The 25,513-nt window shown below is 41.1% G+C and overlaps 4 protein-coding genes across 4 annotated transcripts; 1 reads left to right on the top strand and 3 right to left on the bottom strand.

Moving 5' to 3' along the window:
- Positions 1-1,609: 1,609 nt before the first annotated feature.
- arl9 (ADP-ribosylation factor-like 9) lies at positions 1,610-6,248 on the bottom strand. Its single transcript, XM_083891386.1, has 5 exons — positions 5,959-6,248; positions 5,794-5,913; positions 4,189-4,366; positions 3,936-4,111; positions 1,610-3,083 (listed from the first exon to the last, which is right to left on the bottom strand). The coding sequence occupies exons 1-5, from the start codon at positions 6,136-6,138 to the stop codon at positions 2,907-2,909; spliced, it is 831 nt and encodes a 276-aa protein (XP_083747512.1). The 5' UTR covers positions 6,139-6,248; the 3' UTR covers positions 1,610-2,906.
- An 800-nt stretch (positions 6,249-7,048) lies between these two features.
- On the bottom strand, positions 7,049-8,173 carry LOC310928747 (snRNA-activating protein complex subunit 1-like; the record flags this gene model as incomplete). The annotated part of the gene is made up of 1 exon (XM_083891387.1): positions 7,049-8,173. One exon carries the CDS (start codon positions 8,171-8,173, stop codon positions 7,049-7,051), a length of 1,125 nt encoding a protein of 374 aa, XP_083747513.1.
- Positions 8,174-10,879: 2,706 nt separating this feature from the next.
- On the bottom strand, positions 10,880-18,790 carry srp72 (signal recognition particle 72). The gene is made up of 19 exons (XM_083891306.1): positions 18,677-18,790; positions 17,527-17,647; positions 17,093-17,213; positions 16,261-16,404; positions 16,036-16,147; positions 15,920-15,951; positions 15,588-15,712; positions 15,346-15,403; positions 14,730-14,861; positions 14,503-14,631; positions 14,314-14,386; positions 14,085-14,149; positions 13,744-13,839; positions 13,402-13,505; positions 13,147-13,224; positions 12,880-13,017; positions 12,722-12,771; positions 12,011-12,170; positions 10,880-11,267 (listed from the first exon to the last, which is right to left on the bottom strand). Exons 1-19 carry the CDS (start codon positions 18,774-18,776, stop codon positions 11,075-11,077), a joined length of 2,031 nt encoding a protein of 676 aa, XP_083747432.1. The 5' UTR covers positions 18,777-18,790; the 3' UTR covers positions 10,880-11,074.
- A 1,314-nt stretch (positions 18,791-20,104) lies between these two features.
- LOC310928879 (leptin receptor overlapping transcript-like 1) lies at positions 20,105-23,465 on the top strand. Its single transcript, XM_083891539.1, has 4 exons — positions 20,105-20,161; positions 21,264-21,339; positions 22,787-22,973; positions 23,319-23,465. The coding sequence occupies exons 1-4, from the start codon at positions 20,146-20,148 to the stop codon at positions 23,433-23,435; spliced, it is 396 nt and encodes a 131-aa protein (XP_083747665.1). The 5' UTR covers positions 20,105-20,145; the 3' UTR covers positions 23,436-23,465.
- Positions 23,466-25,513: the final 2,048 nt, after the last annotated feature.

The raw sequence follows: 25,513 nt of genomic DNA on the forward strand, positions 1-25,513 counted from the left end.
GGCAGCATTTTCTGACTGGAAACCAAAGTTTTCTATCACTTTCGATACTTTCGCCAACTTCCCTGCACCAAAGTCCATAGAGAAAATCAGCGATTTTAAACCACAGCACACAGGAGTTCCCGCTCCACCAGTGACTTTAGTGTTAAAATTATTTAATTCTAGTTTACTTGAGTGGCACGAACGTAAAAAAAAACAAGGCTGCAGTCGACCAGCAGCTCCTGTGTCCCTGTGACTTTGGTGCAGGAGAGCGAGTGGTTCATTATCACCAGTTTGTCTGTCAAAAAATATGTTTTTTTTACGGTTTAGTTAAAGGTGCATTATGTAATAAATCTAAATCAACTGGCCATAAAATCCTCAGAGACTCAGGAATAATGTTCATATAACAAACTGAACTCACCAACAACAACAGTACAGACAAAATATTTGCATTAAAAATATGTATTTTGCAGACTGCAAATCATGTTTATGTTATTAAATCACGTTTCGGCATGTGGCGCCACCTACCGCCGTCTACCAATCATTGCAGTCAGTAGAGTCTCAGCTGCCGAGCAACCATGGGTTGCCAGTTACGTCTGAGCTACAATGGCGGAGAAAACGTGACTTAAAAGACCTCGGTATTTTGAATTTGGGTGTAGTAACCGTTTTTGGCCACATTCTTACAAATGGCGCCTTTAAGTGGCTAAAATCCAGCATCAGCACCAACTATGGGTCAGTTCCTCACACAATAAATAAATAAAATAGAATAAACTTCACCGATCCCTTTAAGTGTACCAAGCAATTGACGCTGCACTGTTTTTTCTTCAATTTTTTCTTCTTGAATTAATTATTTTTATTCTGACTAATAATAATATTACCAATCATATAGTTAAATATGAACTATTTGCAACTATTACTGAAAAATACATAGATATAAACTACAATAAAACAGATAGAAAAACTCCACTGTTCTGTGTCCTATGTTACATTGATTTTTCCTTGAATCTGTCTTTTACTTTTACACTAACTTAACATTACACTGACTCACTCTCAGTGCCTGTATTTAAAAAAACATAAGACTTTTCATTTACTTCACCTGTGTGATGGACCAAAAGTGGACTGGACACCTGCTGAAATTAAAAAACAAAAACAACAACAACAACACATGAAGTGACTGGAAATATTAAGACAATATTATGTGTGAAGTGAAATTGACCTCGTCTGTCAGACTCCATCCTGACCCGCGGCGATGCCTCCGAGCAGGGGAAGTGTCACACTGATCTCCCGCTGTTGCTATGGAGCCACGAGTCCCTAGCAACCAACGCTGCAGCCGATGAACTCCTTGAAACTGGAGTCTGCGTTGGTTAAAAAAAACACCAATGTGTTCTGCGTCTCAAGACTTCCGAAGGCAGCACTTTGAAAGCGATACGATGAGGTCAGGACAGACTGCTACTGCATTTTAATCAGACGCACAGCGAATGTGTGCAATACGGTCAATTATCGGTCTGTCCTGATCGATACAGACAATAACAAAGCAAAACACGACAACATTTCACTGGAGACATTTTTATTTAAATGTGAAAAACTGTACAAAGCTTGAAAATGTTTTTTTCGACCCTCTGGCCACATGGTTTTTAAACTAAAGTTTGCATTCTTACACACCAAACTCCATTGAGAAAAACAGCGTTTTTAGCTCTAGGGGACACGGGAGCTGCTGCTCTACTGCTGCCCCCTCTGGTCGGTTTGTGTCACTGACTTTAATCCAAATGAAGGATTTCAAACAGAATTCACAAAAATAACTAATTTAAACTTGATGGAGGCAGCAGTGGATCAACAACCTCCGTGTGCGGTGGTGTAAAATCGACAGTTTTCTCTATGGAGTTTGGTTCAGGAGCGCGATCGGTTTACAACGTGATCCAAACGCAAACAAACAAACTGTAACGGTCTAAATTAGAACTGGACAGTAAGACTGCGAGGGATCTGTTTTCACATAATACTTTACATAGGAACTGTTTTTGGCTTTAGAAAATGTTGAGAAGAAAGTGCTCTTTCACATTTTTAACATCATTCATAAAAAGTGTGCACATTAAAGCGTCGTCCCACAGTACAATCAAAGCTTAGGAAAGTCAGGATGCTCCCGATTCCCCCCTTTAAAAAAAAAAACAAAAAACGTTAATAACTTTGTATTAAAGCTTTAAAACAACACTCGACTATTTTGACATGATGTCGTCGTGTTTTCTGTCTGAATCCGAGTCCTGAGTTTGCAAACTGACATCAGAGAATGAAAAATAAGAACGTTCAACACCTAGAGATTACGTCACGCACATTTCTCATCTCCGTTTCTTCCCGCAATTTGGATTTTGCTTTGAAATTTCAGCGCCGGCACACAGACCATAACGGCCATAACGTAACCTCTACGTACACACGGACGCGTAGTCAAGTGTGAGTCGGGATCTTAGGTCAATATATATACATTTTTTCATGAACATCTTGAGCAGTTTCAGGTCTTTTCTCCAGGTATTACGTGATCTGTGTCCAAATTCTAAAGATAAAACAGTTACTGCAGCTCTTTGCTGGTGATAAAGCTGCTAACAGGTTCACAGGCATCAGCACTTATTGACATTAAGACTTTAAAAGTAACACGGTAACCGTCTACATATCATGAAATGGGGAAAAATAAAATGCATTTTTGGTGAGGGTTAAATCTGGGGGGAAAAAAGCTGTCAAACACAAACGTCTGAGAAAAGAACATCATTTTGTGAACCTTAAATAATCTTCTTTAAACCCCAACTGTAAAATCTTATCACAAATACTTTATATATTTTCTACTTTTAACCAACCTGGCGCGATGACAACAATAAAGTGCAAAGAAAACAGGATTAGAGTAAAAAAAAAAAAAAAAAAACATGTAACGGACTGTAACCGGGGATTTATCTGCCCTCACAAACCATCTGCACGATCAGCTCGCACGCGTCCTGAACACCTGAGCTAAGCTCCGCCTCCCCCTTCTTCAGGTGAGCGCCGATGAGGAAGAGCTTGCGGTCTCCGACCTCGGACAGGGACATCGCGTCGTGGAGGTCGGTGATGCTGCAGGCGTTCGGCAGATCCTGGAAACGCGAGGGAGAGAGAAAAACATCAAGATGCGAACACACAGCGACTCGTTTTCAGTCGGATTAAATATCAGCGTTATTAACACGGTGTTCAACAACAACGGTATCCAAAAAAATATTTCTCTATGACAATGTTTGTTTTCTTTATTACTTAAAGCTGCAGTGCGTCATCGGGATTCATATTTTTCCTGAAGATGAGACGTATTAAATCCCAAAAAGGGACAATTTCCCCAGGAATCAAGGGAAATAAATGTTTTATATTATTTTTACACACACACACACACACAAATAAAATTGCTTGTTTAAAGCTGATCTCCTCGTTCCAAGTATGATTTTTATGCTATTATTGATTGTTATTTATGTTTTTCTGACTTTTTTAGAACAATTAAATTGTTAATCATCAATTAATCTAATACATTTTATTAGATTAATTGATGACTAAATTAATTGTCAACTATTTTGATAATCAATTAAATCAGTTTGGGTGTTCTTTCATTAATTAAAACAAGATTCTCTGACTTTTTCTCATCTTAAATGTGAATATTTTCTGGTTCCTTTGCTCCATATCACAAAGAAATCCTTAAAAACTGAATCATTTTGGTTTGCGGACAAAATAAGACATTCAAGAAGTTCATAATTTCCAGGTTTGACAAACACTGATCAACATTTTCTGGCATTTTCTGGACCAAACAAGTACTCGATTATTTGATTAAATAACCAACAAATTAATAAATTATGAAAACAACCATTAAGCCCAATTGAAAAAAGCCTAACCAGGTTATTTGAGGATAAGAGGCTGACAGGCTTTTGTCTACGAACAATGTGGAGTGTTTTTATTGTCACGCTCACCTGCTTGTTGGCCAGCACCATTAAAGGCAGGCAGGGGTCAGAGGCCAACAGCTCGTGTAGATGTTCCTTAGCAACGGGGAAGAGCTGCGCGTCGGACGAGTCGACCACAAAGACGAGCAGCAGAGCCTTGGACATGTACTTCTGCCAGTACGGCCTCAGCTCCTCATTACCTCCGACTGACAAACACACAGAAAACACCACGTTCACCGTCTCTGTCTCCTGCGACTGAGACTCACCACAGAACCACACTCACTTTCCAGTAGCTCCAGGTGCATGTCCTCTCTGTTGATGGAGACGGCGTTGAGGCCCTGCGTCGGCTGTAGGTCTATCTCCAGGCTGCCCGTGGCCAGACTGTGAAGAAGACTGGATTTACCGGCTCCTTCCAGACCCAGAACCAGAACCTGGGTCCCCCTCGGCTGCATCGGCTGGGACTGCAGCAAAAGACAAAGACGAGTAAACAAACAGATTAGGGCTTTCACGAGGATTATAAACCAAACTCTGACTGAACACGATGTAAAAGGCATTTTCATTAACAGAGAAATACTGTTTATGCTTAGACTATAGTATGTCGTCCAAAATTTGAGAAAAAGTCATACTTAAGTATATCGTCCAAAATTTGACAAAAGTCATAATTTAGTATATTTTGCCTAAAATGTTTACAAAAAATCCATAGTATATTGTCCAAAATTTGACAAAAAAGTCATATTTTCAAAATTTGACAAAAAAGTCATACTTTGTATGCCATCCAAAATTTGACAAAAAAAAGTCATATTTTCAAAATTTGACAAAAAAGTCATACTTAAGTATGTCTTCCAAAATTTGAAAAGTAAACATTTTACAAAAAAAGTCATACTTTAGTATATGGTCCAAAATTGTACAAAAAATCCATAGTAAATTGTCGAAAATTTGACAAAAAAGTCATACTTTAGCATGTCATCTAAAATTTGATAAATAAAGTCATACTTTAGTCTGTCGTCCAAAATTTGACAAAAAAAGTAATATTTTGTATGTCATCCAAAATTTGACAAAAAAAGTCATATTTTCAAAATTTGACAAAAAAAGTAATATTTTCAAAATTTGACAAAAAAAATTATATTTTCAAAATTTGACAAAAAAGTCATACTTCAGTATGTCGTCCAAAATTTGAAAAGTCAAAATTATACAAAAAAAAGTCATACTTAAGTATATCGTCCAAAATTTGACAAAAGTCATAGTTTAGTATATTGTCCAAAATTTTACAAAACAGTCATAGCATATTGTCAAAATTTTACAAAAAAGTCATATTTTCAAAATTTGACAAAAAAAGTCATAATTTCAAAATTTGACAAAAAAAAGTCATACTTTAGATATTGTCGAAAATTTGACAAAAAATCCATAGTATATTGTCGAAAATTTGACAAAAAGGTCATAGTATGTCGTCCAAAATTTGCTTGCAGGTATCTGCAACATCCGTTTCCCAGTCAACTCACTCTCATGTTATTGCAGGGTTCTGCTCACGCCCCCGGACACAGTTCAATCATAAATATCAAACATGTTTAATTCTAATTCTGGTGTCTGTTAATCCCTCACACTACAGGATAATTTGGCCAATGTACTCTACTGTGGGGGCGGGGCTTTAGAAATCCGACCTCAGGGGGGCGTGTTCCAGTAAAAAATTTCCAACTAGGAACTCAGAAATTCCGACTGCATCATAACAGCCACAAAATGGTGGCAGTTATGGGGGGGGGGGGGGGGGCTTTACATGACAGTGCCGTTGGCCGCATTGTCAAACAACCCGCCCCTGTTAGCAGGTCCAACAGGTCTCTGTTTTTATCTCTCTCCCTCTCACCACCGTCAGTACAGTAAAAACACCGTTTACCTGTGTCCGTGTAGGCTCTTTAGTCGCGGTAACAGCAGCAGGAGGTGCAGCAGTTACAACGGCAGCAGAGACCACAATAATCTCCTCGGTCGTCTCGGTCGTCTCCTCCTCCTCCTCCTCCTCCTCCTCCTCCTCTACGACCCTCTTCTCCTCTTTTTTCCTCCTCTTATCCTCTTCTTCTTCGTCGTCGTCGTCTCGTGTGGGACTGGTGCCGTTCTCTCCGGGCCACCGGCTCCCCGGCTTCTTCTGCCCGGTGGAGGACGCGTAAGTCCAGATAAGATAAGCGACTCCTCCCGCCAGAGCGACGGAGGCGCCGAGGAAACCGGCTTCTCTCAAACCGATCATGGTGCTCAGCTGCCGGCGTCACTTTAAAACCCAGTTAAACGGCCATTAGTTTTTTATACACGCGTGTTTATAAAGTCTTAACTTAAGTGTTCGCCTCCTCTCGCGCTGCTGCTGCTTCTTCTTCTTCGTCTACTCCTCAACAAGTGGATTAAAGCGCACACAGGAAGTTCACGAGGAACTTCTTCAAAGCCTACTTCCGGGATAAAGTGAGCGCCTTTGTTGATGCAGTGCCACAGTTTGGCCGCCAGATGTCACTGCAACACACAATAACACCCTCAGTTGTTACTGAGTCTTTTTTGTCGTTTCTCCATTAAAAGCGTTAAATACGATAAGCGTAATATTGTATTTAACATTACAGGTATACGCTATACTTTTATAGCATTTATAATTTCTACAAATACTGTCTTTTGTACATATATACACTTGTTATAATGTTCTTGAACTGTTCAGGTTTAAATGTTTAATACATTGCACTTGTGTTATCATTAAAGCTTCATGAAATACTTGAGATATTTCCAGCATAAATACAATACTTCAGTTTAATAGTTATGTTCTGTGCATTAGTCTAATATTGTTTTATGTCCTAATTTAGGGTTTAAAAACATTCACATCAGGGACATTACAAACCTTTTCACTGGGACAATTGTCCACAACTGTGATGTGTGTATGTGTAATAAAATCAATGAAATAAAAACATATCAATAAAACCATTTTAACTCAAATACATTGGCATTTGAAGGTGAGAATAAGAATGTGAGACAGAAGTAGACCAGTGCATTTATTCACAAATTAAAGAGTTGAATACTGTCAAAGCTGTAACTAAACAAACACAAAATTCAAATAATTCAACTCAAATTCAGCTCTAAATCAAATTTAAAGTGCCTAAACTTCAATAAACAGACCCTGAAAGTCACCCATCCTCGATCGCTCTGTACGGCAGAGGCTGGTTGATCCTCCTCACTGGGATCTTCTCCTGTCCCTCAGGAGCACTCAGCAGCCAGGTCTGGAGAACGCTCTCCTCCTGCACCACCCTGAGGCTCTCGGTGGTGCGGGCTCGCAGAGATTGAGGCCTCTTCCTCCTCTTGACGACCGCATACTCCTGAAGTTGCTCTGCTCCCGAGCTGGACGAGTCCACCGGCTCAGGCTGGCGGTGCCGGCGCGACCCGGACGCCTCTTGGAAGTTGCTGTAGCTCTTGCTCTTGATGGAGGAGAGGAGTTGGGCCCTGCTGCTGCTGCTGCTGCTGTTTTTGTTTTTGTTTTTGTTGGACTCCTCCACACCTGGTTTCCCCGCTTCATCTCCAGTGTCCTTGTCCTTGCTGTTCTGGGAGAAAACCTTCTGCTGCCATTTGACGAACTCTGACATGCAGTCGCTGAGGCGGGAGGCCACGTCCGGGTAGGTCATGGTGACCTTGCAGCTGACCTCCACCGTGGCCTCCTTCAGGTTCTCATACGTGTCCTGGACGTTGGTCAGCTCCCCCACGACGTCCGAGGACATGAGGTCCGGCACCGCGGTGCTTCTGCTCAGGAACTCCGCGCACATGGGCTCCACTTTTGGTTTCCTCTGCTTATCGTAGGTGAGGAAATGCGGCATGGCGACGTAGTGGAAGGCTTTGCTCGAGACGAGCTTCCGATAGACGTAGACCACGTCGTAGTGACCTCCGTCCACAGAGTCTTTCAAGAACTTCTGAACCGGGTCCCAGTCCTTCAGAGCGAGTCGAATCTTTACAGGCGGTATTGTGAGCTGTGCGTGGTAAAAACCAAACAACAAATACAGGCCTCCGACTCTGATTTGGTAGCTGTACGGCGGCATGAAGTACTTCATGGCTGTGGCCAGAACCACTCTGCTGAACCTCTTCATCTCACACATGCTCATTTCGCCCACGAAGATGTCAGAGAACAACATCTCCTTCCAAATGGACGAAAACAGCTGGTATCTCACAGAGTCGGCGTTCTGGAACCGCGCGAGGAGTTCCTCCACATCTTCTGTCAGGGGGTCGTAGAAGAATTCTGAGTAAATGGGGCGCACGCGAGGCATGGCGGCGGCCACCACGACGAGCAAACGCGAGGATTCAAGTTCAACCGTGCAAATAACAGCTCCTTCACGAGCCCAGAGGAGTGGAAAGTCAATGCAGGTGAGGCTCGCTGTGGGCCAATCAGGCGAGAGCTGAGTCTAAGAGTGGGCGGGGTTTAAATATGTCAATTAGCCAATGTGCAACATGTGCGTTAATTGTTTTTTTCGCGTTAAATGTTGTTCCTATTTTCAGTGTTTTTGAGCACTTATTGTCCTTATTAAAGCATATTAAAACAAGTTTCTACAGCACCGCGACTCATACATTTATTTTATTTTTTTATATACAGTGTGATTCTGCTCACATTTGTCTTGTGTTTTTTTTTTTTTATTATTATTTATAATTAAGAGATTGTAGACATTTGGTATCAAGTACTTTCTCTTCCATTTAGGAAAAATCGTTGCGCTAAAACTGGGTTCAATACTCAACAACTGAAAACAACAATATTATCTATATTAATATTAAAACACACACTCATCTTTATATTGGCCTACAGATAGTAAGTAAGTAAGTAAGAAACACACAAGTCTTGTGTCGCTGTTGTCAAGGTTTTTATTAAGACTTAACAAAACGGGACACGAGTTTGGCCAAAATAGTCTTTGTCCTCGTTTCCACATGCAATCAATCATCCGACGGTGAAATCAACAATTTAAAGTCTCTTTCTCTCAAATTTAGACCAACACGGGGATTCAAAAATAAATATTATTCGACAATGCATCCAACGCAAAGAAAGTAAAGGGACAGTTTAAAAAGAGACGTCGTACAGACAAAACAAAGTGTGACGTCCAAACTACTCCATCCAGAACAAAGATTTGAGACAAAATCTCCCAAACTTTTACTGAACTTTTAGTCACATCACAGAAGCAGCCGTATTTTCCTGAAAGGTTATTAAACTGTCTGATGAGTTTTAACTGCGACAAGATGAGCTCAACGCTTTCTCAGAATCACAGGTTTATCACAGGTGGCTCAAGTCAACTCATGAAGGTGTGACTGGTAGAAAAATATGTATTTTTTCCAACATAAATATGACTGATAATGATTTAAAAAAGCACACAGAGTGATATTAAACAAGAGATGCTTGCTGTGATGTATCTGATAATTAAGTGTGGAAAAGAGACCAAACTCTTTTCAGCAAAGGTGCAGATCAAGCTTAAAGGTCCAGTATGTAAGGTTTATGAGCAGAAACTGAATGTACTACCATAAACATATTTGTACGACTGCATCGTTCTTTACAACAAACTAGGTTTTTTATATGTACTAAAAGCTACGAAGCGCCATCTGATTTTCTCTTGAGATGCAAATGATGTTAAATTGTTAGATTTCGTTTCATCCTTTCTGGTATGCAAAGGCCACCGTAGTTCCCTGCTGCTTTTGGGAAAGTGTGGTGCGTTACAGTCGCATTCTGCACTCTCACCACTAGATGTCACTAAATCACAGTCACTATTAGACATAGCGCTTCGAAGGACAGGGTCATTCTGTGGGGCAGAGTTCTGCGTGACGTACACTACCGTTCAAAAGTTTGGGGTCACTTAGAAATGTCCTTATTTTTGAAGGGAAAGCACTTTTTTTTTCAATGAATAAAACATCAAATGAATCAGAAATACACTCTATACATTGTTAATGTGGTAAACGACTATTCCAACTGCAAAGGCCCATTTCCAGCAACCATCTCTCCAGTGTTCTAATGGTACATTGTGTTTATTATTTTGAATAAAAATCATTATTTCTAATCTCGTCAATGACTATATTTTCTATTAATTTTGCAACTTGACTTTTAAAGGAAAACGCCAAAAAAAATTGTATAGGTGACCCCAAACTTTTGAACAGTAATATACATTTTGCCATTTGCCGACGATAAACCTGCTTGAGATTATGTGAGGAAAGTCCACTGCTATATCCACAAATGTACAACACAGTGCTCGAGAGAATACGATGAGAGACGCAAATGAGGACAAGTTTCCAAGTGAGAAATCACAGTTACTGGAATGGAATGTGAGATTTAGTCGTCATCGTGTGTAGAAAAGTAGAGACTTGACGCAAGCGCTCATCGAAGTATTAGCGGGGACACGTGTACATGTCCCTGAAGAAATGAAGAAATGTGGAGTGGCTCTCCACGGACACAGAACGGTGTAGGTTAGTATGACCCTGCACTGAGAAGGTTCCAGAACATCTGAAGCAGAAAGCCTGAACAATTATGAAGACGCTCAGACTCGTGTGTTCTCCATCTGCGACTGTACAGGAGAGACCAGCTCTTGGATGAGGCTGCAGTAAACAGTGGAGATCTGTGTAATGCACCAGGTAAAATGTGAAATGATTCATTTTCTTCTGGATGAAGTTGGAAAGCAGAAGCATGATTAATTCGGCTTTTTCCGCGTACTTCTCTGGGGTTTTGTTTAAACTGAGTCTCTAAAATAACCCCCAAGTGTGAATGGGCTGTTTGGCTCCAGTTCCTCCCACAACACTCAAAAGATAAGGCAATGGATGGATGAATATTGGAATTTTAATCTCCGAGTGGCTTCTACGCTAATATGGAAGCCAGGGTTCAAGGATTGAAAGCCATCTACTGAACCAGAACTTGAAATGTGTCTTTTAAATGAAGTAATAAGACATTACCCTCTCGCCTCTATGGTCGTATAATTCAAACTCCATCGTTCTAAGAAAACATAAGCATGTGAAGAGCAGTTTTAAGTTTTATTCAAACTGTCCTTTAAAAAGTTCAAGGGGAGATTTTGGGGTTTACAAATTTAAATGAATGGCGACAACAAAACTAAAATTAACACTGAAACAAAAAAAAATAAAAAAAATAAAATAGAGAGTTTATGTTCTCATGATGATGTTGCTCTGCCTCACATGTTGCTTCCCACCGACTACCAGCCTCCTTTCCCTCCCTTCTTCTTCTTCGCTGGCGCCTTCTTGCGAGTGGCCCCCGATGAAGCCGGTTTCTGCTGCCGTGGCGGGGCCACGCTGCTGCTGCTGCTGCTGCCGGCGGCTGCAGACGAGCCAGACGCAGAGCCTGGTCTGGGGGAGGTAGGGGGGCTGCTGGCCGTCTTGCTGGCATCCCTGGGGAAAAAACAGGAGAACCAGAATCCAGTCAGAGATTGTCGTCAAAGACCTCGATGAGACAATGTGTGCAATGACATGTTTACGTGCCGAGGCACCGGAGTCCAGGCACCGTTTACCAGTTAGCTCCGTTAGCTGCGTTTGGCTCCTTTAGCGCCGTTAGCGCGCCTACAGTCTGGAGCGGTCCATTTATTAAACAAAAAGAGCAGCGCTACATATAACCAGCGTACCCGTGTACTGCGTATGTGTGCCTCCGTTTTTAAAGTTTAGCGTTGGTTTAGAGACTCATTTTAACAATCGGGAGTCCCGTGAACATGACGTCGTGCACGACTTTTTCCCGTCAGTCGTCACGGAAACGCGTCATGCGTTAACGTTGCCCAGCACTATTAGAAATAGTTGTATTTGTCATGGCTTATCCTTTAGATTGATCGCTCATTCATCGTCTACCGATTTGTTTCTTTTGAAAATTTTTAAAAACAAACTTAACACCACCTGGTGTTAATCCAATCCTCGGGGGTGAGACTGAGTCATTTCTTATTTTAGGCACAGTTTCTCCTGCGCAGCAGCTGGAAATCTCCTGAGGATTCGTTGGCAGCGAAACATACAAAGGACAATCTCGCCCCCTTTTTTCCTCCATTAGAGGAATTCATTACCAGGTTTCAATTACAGGAAATTGCAGCCAGACAATCTCTCCTTCCTCACAGGTGACGAGCACATGCACGGGGACTGTGGAGTTTACTCACAGATCGGATGAGGCTCCTGCCGTCGCTCCCTGTGTGCCTTTTCCGATCTGCTCCTTCTTCTTTCCCTTCTTCTTGCCTCTGTAGTAGGTACGCTCCTTCATGGGCATCCACCTCTCGGGGTCGGGGGTCGCTTTAGGGTCGCAGTTCTTGGGTAGTTTGCCTAAAATGAAGACGAAGAGGCGTCAGTGAGGAGCAACACTCGGCTCAGGTGGTGTCATGATTAACTACATACAGAAATGAAGAGTAAACAAAGCTTAAGATGATAATCCATGAGTCAGAAATGTATTTAAACTGAATGGTACAGTTGTAAGTGGTGTCCCGTTATAATAATTACAACAAATTCCTAAATATGAATTCTGGTTTCTTTGCACCATACTACACAAAAAAGGCATCAAAAACTGAACTTAAAAACTAATCAATTAATCGAGAAAGTTATTGGTTGCAGCCATAAAGGGTGCTTTTTTTTTCAGCTTTGCCTTTACTAAGAAAATAAATTTGCGGCAATTCAATGATATTTAAATCATCTAAGAGACGAGGAGAGATGAAAGGAACAGGCTAAATCAAAACTACAGTACACTTTCACAGTAATATGGAGTTTGAGGCCTGCAAACCGTTAACACCATTAGCAGATTGTAATTTGAATTGCATTTTCGTCTGTCGGAGCAAAAACAAAAACAGAGTTTGATTCCAAGGTGAGTAAATGACATTTACCTTTCTTTTTCTTCTTCTTCTTCTTGATCTCTACCTCGACCTCACCTTGGCTGTTAAAGAAAAAATAAGAGTAAAAATTACGAGGATTCATTTTTTTAAATAAAAAATGAACATCCTAAACAACATCCTGATGAGGCAGAGATGAACGGAGTCGTTACCCTTGTTCTTTAGGCAGAGTCTCTCCCGTGACTTTAGCAGCTTTTTTCCTAACGTAGGTGGCGCCGTGTGAGTTTTCCAGCTCGTCCACGTCCACGTTGAAGGACATGGCGTCTGCAGAAGGTAGGTGTTTGCTGAGGCTGAAGAGGAACGTTAAGGAACGATTTCTGCAGTTTACCAGTCATCTCTTTGTAATGTCCTTAAATCGTTGCTCAATAAATTCCTGTTTATCAACTTGTAAAATACACAGCAAACATTAAAAAGGATACGATTTGGCTTTGTTTGTGTCCACGATAGAGTATGCTGAGATGAGTTGTGCCAGTGTGTGGACGTCCTTGGTGTTTCGCCTGTTTTAAAAATAGGTCAATAATTCCATTAGTCGTAATATCAAGATCTTAATTCTTGGCAAGAAGAAGCAAAACCAGCAGCTCCTTCAAGCAGCCACATCACATCATGAGTTTTCTTTTTGCCCTAAACCCCTGCACACGTGTTGGGACTGTTTGACAGAACGGTGGGTGACTCACTTCCACAGCTGCTCCAGATCACTAATAGCTTCCTTTTTCCGCCCGTACTTCAGTTTGAAATTGGCCGCTTCTCTTACAAGAGCCAAATGTGTAGCAGACCCGGGCTACGGAGAGGGAAACGAAAGAAAAAGAAACATTGAGCAGTGGAAACATGCTCTGGTAACCAGGAAATAACGCAGAGTATTTGGCTTCTAGTATAAAGCCAATATTAAGTGAATAAAAAAGGCTTAATCTAAGAGAAAAACGTATATATCTTAGCTTGTATTCCTGCCAATAAACCCTTAAAGTAGCCACAGTTCAACAAGACAGTATGAAATAACCAATATCATTTTAGACACGTACCTGTTCAGACTGATAGTGTTCAATAGCTTGTTTGAAAACATCGATGGCACCGTCGAGGTCTTCTTCGTGGGAGTACATCGTTACCAGAGCTGAAACCTGAGGAGGCAACAAACAAAGACTTTAACACACATTCTCTAACGCTACGGGGTCACAAACATTTTTAGATTCTCCGGGTTGAGAAACAACACTGCAAAATGTAAACCCACAGTATGTTATTTCGCCCACTAGAGGTCTCTCCAGCCAACTAATAACACACTCAGTTTCAGGGAAGAGGTGTGGGGATCAGAGCAATAGTCGTCACCACGAGTGACAAAAAAAAAAAATCTATCAGTGCAACTTACCATCCCTGGTTTGTGCTTGAACTCTTCAATGGATCTCAGAACATCACAGGCTTTTGTTACATGAGCTGGGAAAATCAAAACAGAGTTCTTCATCAGTTAAGTCTTGCAAAACACAAATCAGCCACTGTGAACCAAGATTTTAATTAAATCATATGAAGCGGCTAAAGGCTAGAGGCTAAAAGAGTCGAGCGATTCTGAACACATCTCTTGATAAAACACACGTTAGTACCTTGTATTAAATAGAGTTGTGCCATTGTGAGTTTGATGCCAGACGCACTCTCTGGATGCTGTTCTGAAAATTGCTGGAAAACACAGGAATGTAATGTTAGCATGGCGTCACCGTTACTTATTATAATTATAAAGGATAATTATGACATGAAATGTTCAGATTCCCCGATGACCGACTGAACTTTCCTACCTGAAGCAGCTCAATGGCTTTGCTGTGCTGCTTCTCCCTGCACAGCTGAGCGACCTGGATGAGGACAGGTCGCGGGTGACCTGGGTTCTGAGATTGAAGACTGGATGACAGTTTCCTGCACTGGTCAGCCTGCAATGTAAAAAAGAAAACAACAATAAACAACTCATGATTAGCATTCTGGGAATCATTCCTCTGAATCCCAACTGGTTTCTCTTCTAAACTCGTACCTGATTTGTGTACATGGCCAGCAGAGCTTTGTTCAAGTCGATGGTCTGCAGCTGCTTCTTCGCCAGCTTGTATTCAACACCTTCAGCATTCGTGAGCTTCACTTTTTTCTTGGAGTCAAAGACGTTTTGGTCCTGAGGGAACAGACGGAGCAAAAACAAACCTTTTATTGGCTTGGCAGAGTTCAGCTGAGAATGAAGTAATGGGGTTTATTGTGAATTCCCAGTTTGTAGTCATGCTCCAATGCTGCCACAGAAACGTCTTCCATTAATTACTGTGGGTTAAAGATCCCTCACCTTTTTAACAGCAACAATTAACACTGAAAATGAACTTTTCTTCCCAGTTTAAACATCTGTATTAGTTGTCACAGAACTTCAAAATAAGTTTTAGTTCCCTAATTGGTGCACACTTATCCAGTGTGAAATCAGCGTTATAGAAACTTGGCAAAGAGGAAACCGCTTCTTCTTCTTCTGTGGAATCCACAGGCAGAAAGTGGTAGAAAGTGGAAGCATAGATCGAACGAGACAAATCGTTTTTTTTACCGGATGAGAAATTCCTCATGTTTTGGTCTAATTGGGTGAGTAGAGGTAATAGTTGGCGAGCGTTCCGTCCACTCACCTTGTTTATCGTGATGATATTGTTGGCAGTCACAGCAAGAAGCCCCACGTCGGACGGCCTGAAAGTGAATCAAACACTCGCTTACAAACACAGAAGGTCATTTTGATGCCTGTTGACACTTTCGCCTTCATATCCGAGACACACTTCAAACTGTAATACAATTCAGCCCTTATTATAATCTCATTTGCAATTCCATTATGTCTTTAGGGGAAAAGGTTCGACAGTAAAAACGTCTGCCTTACTTGAGTTTGATGACCTGGTTATAGAGCTGCAGCGCCTCGTCTGTACGACCTTGCAGCTGCATGACGTACGCCATCTGAGAGTGGATGACGGCCAACTCCGACTCGATGTCCTCTTCTGTTGCATCCTGAATAAGAAGCAGCAATGACACTGATTATCCTTGATCAATGTGCAATGTCAGTGTTTTCTTCTCTTATCTACTTTCTTGATATTGAGAAGAGAATTTTAGTACAATTAATGCCTTATATATATTAAATGGTTGGGTCCACAAAAATAGAAGTGTCTAACTCAGTGATGCCAACATTCTTTACAAAACAACAAAGCTAACACTTACTGAATCATCTGCCAGTGACAATCTGCACAGCTCTGAAGAAAGAAAAAAGCAAAGTTACCAACAAATCACCCCAAAAATGTAATTTTAATAAAAACAGAAGCCTGACTGGGACTCACCTTCTGCCTGGCGTAATTTATTAAAGGCCTCCGTCAGCTGTCCTTGGCCAATCAGAGCGCATGAATTGTTGTAACACAACTCGTATGTTGAATCTGGGAGACCTAGATCTTCCTGCAGCGAGGAAAAAAGTGTGGAGGGATTATAATCCACAAACGTGAGGCAAGGTGTGATGAATATCACAGCACACCAGTGATATTTAGCATGATCCTCTGTGCAGTCTTTACCAGTGGAGCCTTCTCCCACTGACTCATCGCTGCCACCACAGCAGCCAGGTTGGTTTTCCTCTCCTCCTCGTACTCATCCTGAGAGTTCCTGATCAGGTCTGTGTAGACGGACTTGCACTCGTTGTAGCGCTCCAGTCTGTACAACTGTGAAATGACAAGACAAGAGACAAATCCTGTCAGCTGACGCCTCTATGTTATCTGATAATGGACGAATGGAAACAATACATCATGTGTTTTGGTGATTTTTTAACGTTTGCATACAGTGATATAGAGTTCAGGTAGCTGACCAAACCATTTTAGCAGGGAATGATGCCGTTCACATCCACCAGCAGCATATATACATATATAACAATAGTCTGTGACAGGCTAATTGAACATCATTTCACTGGATCACCAAAGATCCTGAGGACAGCAGAGGTGGATCACTGCTTGGAAGACACAATAAAAGCATGTAAAACAAGACTGGGGCTAGGCTAATTAACTTAAATATCTTGGGGTTTTTTCATGCTTTGATTGTCATATATAAGTGTGATCTGGAATAGACTGAGTGAAAGTTTATCAGAACATTAAAGTGGTTATAATGCTGCAGAAAGAAGAAAACCACCTGGGTGTACTTTTGTAGGCTTAGATATATTCAGTGTGTCAGGTTGCGTGATGTATTGCTCAGTCTCTGTGGATCTTCAAGAGCTTGATGAACACTCGCTCGTTTTCAAAGTGGCACTGATGCCCATTTTCCAGGAGCTTCCCCTGCCAACATGATGCTCTGAGCAAACCGAGTCGCCAGACGCCCCAAAGCTCTATAACAATTCGGTTATTCATCAAAGATCCTTACCACTTGACCGTAGAGCTCCTTCAGCTTGTCTGTTTGCTCTGGGGCACTTTCAATGGTCTTCAGGGCATTTTCCACTCTGTTCAGCCTGTACTCGCAGTACGCCTTCTCAAACACAACCTCACTGATGGAAGACAAAATAAACAAATTAGATATTATATAAATAATTGTATAATAACTGTATCACAAACTTAAGGCATGCGGGAATACGAACAACTTGTCCAGGTCTGTATTCGACATGTTTCCAATTTGACTGTAGGGTATGTAACGAGTTTATACTAATAGCAAAATTGAATACAAGTATGTCAAGTTTTCACTCTCATTTCTGTTGTTCGACTAGTTTCCTTCTGTTGCATGACTCTATAAAATTGTGAACATAAAAATAACCGTTATAAGAGTTAGCAGAGGGTAGAGAAAAATAACAGCTTGTCATTTACCTGCCGAGCAGTTTTGAATGAGTGTTCATGGCATTCAGGGCCTCCTTGAAGCTGCCATTCTGAACAAGGCAAACTATTTTACACTGAAGAGCCGTCACATCCTCTCTGTTTTCATGCAAAACTGTGACAGAAGAGAGAACACACACAAGTTGTTGAAAATCAGCACACTTCAAAATGATAATTGGATTTTCTGAAATTCATTCAACACTGGAATTAAATGAGGTTTGGGTAACATATTCTGTGGGTTTCTCAAATTGTGTTGTTTTGCTAATAGCTCAATGTCTGAAAACAGCCATCAATCATTACCAAATTTCTCATGGCATTTCTAGTTATGTCAACTTTCACCCCAAAACCTCCATATTGTGGAGCATCTCTGGATCTTTAGGCTACGTTAAGCAATTAACAGGGGGGGAAACAGCTTAAACACAGACGGCATCAATAATATTGGTGTTTTCAACAGACGTTCGTTATTATATTTTATTTACATACAACGTTATAAGTGATGTTAACTTCGTTTTACCGCTCAAATAGGTTTTGCGGCTCTAGATTAATTAAATTTAAGTGTGGACGGGTCAAACAAGGCTCTTCTGACACTCGAGGTCTCAGACCCCTGGTCTGTACACAAAAGAAGACGAATACTCCTTTTTCGAGTTTCCCCATTCAAGATCTCACAAGCACGAAAGTGTGTTTGGAACCTAATAAATGATTAGTATCAGTATCGTCATGCATATTCCCTTAAAGGAGAAGTATAGCGGCTTCTGCAGCGGACTGAAAGCCGATCAGCTGCCAGCCATGAGAAGTTAGCAGGCTGTCATGCTAGGGACACGTCAGTGATTGAAGAAGCACGGCACAGCTGTGTGGCAGCAAATCGATTCTTTATAACACATGGATCGCAAAACACAATAATCCAAATGTGACGTCACGTCAGTTGGACGCGCCTCTATAAGCAGAAGTTTGGTTATTAAAGCTTCGCCGGCGTTTGTAAAAACAAAAAAATGTGGCAAGACGCTGTCGAACAGCCGCTAGCCTAGCTACATGCTAACAGCTGGCCCTGCGACACCCGCACACCGGAGACACGCGCAGTCTGTTCGCCTCTTAACCGCTCCTGTTGGACCTTTTCGGAGTAAAGTTGACAAGAATCGTTTCCTACTTTTTGCCAAAGCCTTCAGGGCTCTGGTGAAGTCTCCATTTTGACCGCAGCGGTTCACTTCGGTCCACAGCGAAGCGACGGACACTCCTCCGCTCGCCATCTTGGCCGAATGGGCTCCTGGATAAGCGGAAGTGGCATAGGTTCACATCCGGATCAGTGAGCTTAGACACAAAATAAAATCAAAATACACAAACCCGAATATTGGTTAAATTCTATCAGTGTTCATAAAAAAATAACGGTCACACAGTGAGAGGGTGGCTACTATTGTTGCCTCACACTTGGAGGATCACCGGTTCGTAACCCGGTTAGAATGTGTTGTTTAAAAAAAGAAGAAAAAAAATAAATATATATATTCATTTACAACACTGTAAGGTATTTTAACATGTTGTGATAACATTTTGCGATATAACAGACACGTAGGCACATAACAATATGGAAACATAATTTACAACAATATAACATAATTTAAATTAAGGTTTTTAATTTAATTAAAACAAATAAAATAAAATAAAAACACGTACGTATATATATTATTTTTTTAGGATTTGTCCGTGTAGTTGTAGATGTTTCTGTTGAGGGTCTTATCCTGTGGAGTTTGCATGTTTCCCCCGCGCGTTTATGGGTTCTGTCCAGTGGCGTAGGCAGAAATAATATTTTGCATGGGTCATCTTTTCCCAGAAGAAAAGATTCATAAAAACTTAGAGCTAAAAACAAAATGAAAAATACAGACAAACTGGAAAAACCGCAACAATTTTACATTATCAACATTATGCATTACAAAGGTAAAACACTGCCTATAACACGATAACTAGCTCTGTCCCATAACTTTGCACTCGGTCAGCTGGGACTGGACTCTAGGTGCCACCTTCAAGTGGACACAACACGGATGGAAATTAATAAATAAAAATTGGCATTTTTAAATAATCTTGTTTGGTTAATTGAGAGGTGACGCAGGCAAATGCTGCCTTCATGGTCCAATTAAAACGCCGCACACTCAAGAGTGTGACACGGATTTCACGGAAAACTCGGGGACACAAGCTCACGCTGCTGCCTTTTCGTCCGGTACTCCATGTGCAGATCAAAGGTAGAAAAAAAAAGTTAAATAAAGGCAGAACGTTGAGATATTTCAAAGTCAAATAACAGAGATGTCTTTAAATGAGCGATGTATGAGGTGGAAGCGACTGAAAACATAAACAATATTGGGATATAATTCAGCAAAGCGGGGAAAATGAGCAAAGTAAAATTGTAAACACTGACTCAGAATTCCACACGTTAAATATTACAATTAGAGCGAAAACTGTGTTTTCCCGAGACGTCTTTTTTAGCACAAGTACACATAATTCCGTTTTTAGCTGCAGCACGTGAACGCAGCGGGGCTCGCGGTGCTGGACTCGGACTCCGGGCCGTGGGAAGAAGGGGGCACTGTTGTCACGCACCACGGCTGTACGTCGGGCTTTTGTCCAAGAGAAATGGCCGGGATTAAAGGTTAGCCACTTTCCACTGTGTTATACCTTGAATTAAAAGAGTCCGAACTCAGACTCGGCTCGTGTCTCTGCGCAAAAAAACAGCGCGGAGATTAAATTGATGCGTTATTACGTCCCACGAGCTAACTGTACTCTAGCTAGCTGCGGGGCCAGTACAAGTCATTAGCATACGCTAACGGGATAACCTCAATTGATTAGCTGCGCTATAAACAATTACGCATTAATTACTAGTAGTTAGTCGCCACGCAACGTCGAACAGTGCAGCCTCAGTTGACGATGATCCTGTTAGCGCAGGAACAACGTAGTAGTTATTATTGTTGTGATGCTAACACTTAAGTCTGTGATTGAGATGCTGTGCATGTGGATTCAGTGAACAAGCACATCCACCTACTGCGGTTTTGAAATTATTTTAACATATAGACACAGTAGTGTGCATTATTAGACTGTGAAGTACGCTGTTATAACATGTGAGACCAGCTGATTCGTCACATGATAGCCACAGTAGCCAGGGGCCCTGCTGATGCTGTGATAATTCAGTGAGAGGAGCCACATAAGCACAGTATCAGTGTGTCCCTCAGTGTGTAACATTTGTAGGAACGTTTAGTGGCAGAACATTGAATCAATTATCAATAACTATGTTTGTATGTGTTCAAAATAAAAAAATAAGTTAGTTTCTCTAGCCTTATTACATTTTTTGTGTGTATTTTAGTGTGTGCTGCCTTGTTTCTACAGCAGCCTGATGCACTTCAGATTTAAACAGATCAGAGTTCATTTTCTTGAATCGTCCGCAGAATAGCAATTCTGCCATTTGCATCTGCGGTGAAATGTGTTAAACAAACTTGCTCGCTTCAGAACAGAAGTTATTTTAAAGAACGATGATATCATACACAGAATCCACCTCGACAGCTGCTTTATTAGCGTTTAACAGCAAGAGCAATGGGCATGTTTGAGATACGCACTGCATCACTTGCACCCTGGGTGACACATCTGTCTCAAGACTACCATCGCAGCGTTCGCTGCCGTACTGGCAGAATCTGAGGTTATGTGGCGCGGTCCTTGCTGTGATTCTCATTCTCCTCTCTGTGTGTCCATCTGTCCTGCAGCTCTCATCAGCCTGTCCTTCGGAGGGGCAATTGGCCTCATGTTCCTCATGCTCGGATGTGCCCTGCCCGTGTACGAGTAAGTACCACTGTCACACAAAATGTAAGCCTTCTGTGTGTGTGTGTGTGTTATTAAGGATACTGTTCAACATTTGGTGCTAACGTGCATCATGGGAGATGGAGTCACAGTTCACAGCTATAAATAAGTGAACTCAGTCTTCTTTAAATGATCTTCCCCTTAATGATCATGATGATTTTTATCTCCTACTTTACTGATGCAATTATTTCTTGAGTGTCTTCACACACTGGAGGCGTCACGTTTCCAAATCCCACTGTTAAGTTGCACATATTCACTGCAGATACCTGTGAAAACTCAGCTGCACCGTTATCACAAGATAAGCTGCTAGGGAAAAGTTATAAAGTAAGCACAAAAAAAGGGTTATTTAATGAGGAATGTGTCGCAAAAGGAGGAAGGAGAGCGTATATGCATATAGAGAGCAGGACTGGAACTGAAACTCGAGTATATTTAGATATCACATCATGTAAAATGAAACTCATCCTTTACTGAGAAATGCTGTTGTGGAAAATGATCAAAATCACAGACAGATTTCATTTTTTCCCATTTCAGAAACAATGTACAACATAAAACCCAACAAAACTGTCGTGTTTTGCAGGATGAGAAGCAAATTAGCTACCGTATCCATATCCACAAGATGTTTTGTGGCTTCTGCTGCAGCAGAGAAACACTTACACTGAGAATATGTCGTTGGGAGTGGCAGAGAGGTTTTTTTCCACAGAGGATGAACATTTGCTGTCGCCACATTACAGCTCTGTGGTCCAGTAGCCAGCACTGAGTGGACCAGTATTGGGTGTAGTAGACCCAGGCTTGTTGAGGATCACTGCCTTCACAGGACCACACTATTACAGCCTGTTTCACACTAGGGATTCATATTTTTTCCCGAAAACGAGATGTATTAAATCCCGGAAATCCTGAAAGACATAACATCAACTAAGTCCAGGACATTTCAGACAACACTGAATGTAACAGAGACATTTTGCATATATTGATTCCCAATCTGACATTTTTGTGGATTATTTTTTAATCTTTATCAGGGCAAAATAACACACAGACTCTGTAAATGAATAAAATCTGTCAAGGTATTAGTTACGGCAGGGCAGGCATGTTTCTCTTGCTTAATAACTCAAAAGTAGTTCATGTAAAAGTAGTGAGAAGGAGAGGAAGCAGTGAGTTAATATCAGAGCCTGTCTAACATATGACATGTTTATAATACAGACTGGTCCACACCAAAAATGTCGGACTTTTCCTTGTTTATTGTAGATAATGTGCATGTATTTTGGTCTTTATTTTTTACTTCAATATACTGGCTGTTTTTCCCAAAATATGTGCTCTTAATTTCAGTTTTTAACTGGTAAATCTGTGTCCTGATAATGACATAATTTGGTCCAAACAACAATTGCTGAATTTGTAATAACTGTTAATCTTTTTTCTTTTTCTGTCTCCGCAGCAAATACTGGCCGCTGTTCCTCCTCTTCTTCTACATCCTCGCTCCCATCCCTTACTGCATCTCGCGGAGGCTGGTGGACGACACAGACTCGGCCAGTAACGCCTGCAGAGAGCTGGCCATCTTCCTCACGACGGGCATCGTCATCTCAGCCTTCGGTCTGCCCGTAGTCTTCGCGAGAGCTGAAGTTGTAAGTTAGTTTTAAGCTTTGTCTTGGGGTGAAATAGAGTCACTAAACTGATCCCTAGTAAAAATAAATCTGAAAGGGTTTTAAAATGATGAACCAAGGGGGAAAGTATTGTTATTACAACATTGTATTCATTGCTTTTATGCACAAAGGTAATGACAGTCCATCTTACTTCATTTTCAGTGTTAGCTTAAGTTGAAGAAGCTGAAAAACTTTCAAACCAAATCAAATTTTTTTCTAGTTTTGTACGTTTGGTTCCTGTGCAGAGAAACTGACACATGCAGTCGTCGTAGAGCAGCTGGTACAAACAATCTCGTGCTCACTGTTCTGTGAACCGCTTGTTCACAGATCGCCTGGGGGGCGTGTGCGCTCGTGCTAACGGGTAACCTCGTCATCTTCGGGACCATCATGGGCTTCTTCCTCATCTTCGGATCCAACGACGACTTCAGCTGGCAGCAGTGGTAAAGCAGAGGAGGGAGAGAACACCTTAGTCTGAACTGTTTTTATTAGCGTTATTATTATTATTATTATTATGGTATTGCTGTTTGGTTATTGTTGTTGCTATTTATATGACGACCACCACCACCTATCAATAGACTCACTCCAAACCAGTGCAATACTTTTATTTTTATTTTATTTTATTATATTATTTCTACTGCCTGCATTTTGTTAAACTGACATTAGTGGGATGAAAACTACTGATCCTCAGCTGGACTTATTGCTTATTTGACTGTGTCTGTGTTGGTGAGTTTCCTCCGTGGTTCTGCTTCTATTATGAGCATTGAAACGAACAAAAATCCAATCGAGGCATTATATTCGACTAAAACGACAGAGTCAATATTGTATGGCGTTCTTTTTCCTGATGATTTGATGCTCTAAAAAATGCTCTGAAGAAGCTTCTCGGACACGTAGAGCTAGTGAATCAGCAGGAAACTGAGACTTAGGCTCTTTGATGAAACGGACTTCATAGACTGGATGTGTTTGTCTGTCGAAAGTGTACAAATTCAGCTGCTAGAGTCAAGATTTTTGCTCTTTCAACGCTACGAGCACTAAGCTGTGAAACTTGGCAAACAAGTCTGTGTGTGTGTGTGTGTGTGTGTGTGTGTGTGTGTGTGTGAAAGAACTGCCATCAGCCATCCATGCACGTCTTTTAGACCCCTTCAAATGTGTCAATGTGATTTAAATCAGCTATATTTCCAGAGATGTGACCTCTCTTTCTCTCTCTCTCGTTGCATAACAAGGAGAACCCAATAAGAAGTGTGAGTTTTCGCTGTTACTTCTCTGCGTTACTGTTTTAGTCCGTGTTAGCCTCGCGCTGTCGGGTCAAGAAAGCATTAAAGGTTTGTAGTAGTAGCTGTCAGGCTAGCACGGGATTAGCTCGAGGGCAGCAGCCAAGCTAAAGTAAGACCCCGGGGCTGCTTATAAAAAAAAAAAAAAAAGCCCCGTCAGCCGCTAACAATCCTTAAGCTTGTAAATGTGACTACAGGTCTGCTCCGACTCTTTCAAAGTAAGAGTCCACAGTTAGTGAAACACATTAGTTCCAGATTGGGCGATCGTTCACGCCGCCGTGTTTTCGTCACACCAGCAAAAACCTCCACAAAAGTGATGATTTCCTGTTTTGCTGTTACGTTTAACTGCGTTAGTGAAAGCTAAACAAGGATTTAAACATGTTTGTTTGCTGGAGAGTCTTTTTGTTTTCTGTGGATAATGATGTTTGGGAATAATGTTCTCTCTGGAAGATAAGAGTCAGATTTGTAAAATGCTAGTTGCTAAATGTTAGTCAATAATTAATCATAAATGTTCAGTTGAATCAAATTTAAGACCAAGACGAGCAGCAGATGCTCGAGAATGTCCTAAAACAACAACACATTGATTAGATTTGTCGAGTAGAGTGTTTAAATCTGATTACATGCAAGGAAAAAGAAGAAATCTGTGAAACAAAGCATGACGCTGGAGCTGGGCGGTGATTAGCCGACGTTAGCATCAACTCACAAACAGAGTCAACTTTGTAGTTTCATTAGTAATCAAGCAATTGTTGATTTAAGGGCTAAATGTAAACACAGCACACAGGTTTGTACTAAATGTACTAAATCCTGAAGACATTACAATTAAAGAAGGTGAACGTTTTAGCTTAAAAATAAAGGGTTAGATGATATAATAATAGTAAAAAAAAGAAAACTAGTTGGAAATGCTGACTCGGCGTTGTTTTAAAGTTTTAAATCTGTTGTCTTCAGGATTAATAGGCAAAAGTGTCTTTAAATTCTAACGCTTTGAGATCCTTAGCCCCGCCCACAAGATGAGCACAGACAGGTGTATATGTTTTGTTGTTTTGCGCTAATTATCCACAACTTTTTAAAGACTTTTTCCTATTTTGGTTTATTTGGTTTGCTCTGCAGTCCACACAGTTGTTCTCAATGGCTTTTCCACTGAACGGACATGCACGTACAGATGTCAAGTAGAAAAGCCAATAGGAGGCGCCCTCTCTCTCTCTTTCTCCCTATGATTGGTCAGTCTCTTGTCATCCAACATAGATTTCCCTAAGA

This window comes from Microchirus variegatus (genome assembly GCF_963457635.1).
Source record: "Microchirus variegatus genome assembly, chromosome: 6".
Taxonomy (NCBI): Eukaryota; Metazoa; Chordata; class Actinopteri; order Pleuronectiformes; family Soleidae; genus Microchirus; species Microchirus variegatus.

Bases quoted from the DNA above. Each gene is read 5' to 3' on its own strand.
- arl9 (XM_083891386.1), bottom strand. From the start codon at position 6,138: ATGATCGGTTTGAGAGAAGCCGGTTTCCTCGGCGCCTCCGTCGCTCTG. The intron at 5,914-5,958 runs AGGAGGAAAAAA...GAGGAGGAGGAG, and splicing joins ACGAAGAAGAAGAGGATAAG to GAGGAGGAGGAGGAGGAGAC. The intron at 4,112-4,188 runs GTGAGTGTGGTT...TGTGTTTGTCAG, and splicing joins GCACCTGGAGCTACTGGAAA to TCGGAGGTAATGAGGAGCTG.
- srp72 (XM_083891306.1), bottom strand. From the start codon at position 18,776: ATGGCGAGCGGAGGAGTGTCCGTCGCTTCGCTGTGGACCGAAGTGAAC. The intron at 17,214-17,526 runs GTAAATGACAAG...GTCTTCCATCAG, and splicing joins CATTCAAAACTGCTCGGCAG to TGAGGTTGTGTTTGAGAAGG. The intron at 14,862-15,345 runs GTGAGTGGACGG...CTGTTCCCTCAG, and splicing joins ATATCATCACGATAAACAAG to GACCAAAACGTCTTTGACTC.
- LOC310928879 (XM_083891539.1), top strand. The intron at 21,340-22,786 runs GTAAGTACCACT...CTGTCTCCGCAG, and splicing joins TGTGCCCTGCCCGTGTACGA to CAAATACTGGCCGCTGTTCC. The intron at 22,974-23,318 runs GTAAGTTAGTTT...GCTTGTTCACAG, and splicing joins TCTTCGCGAGAGCTGAAGTT to ATCGCCTGGGGGGCGTGTGC.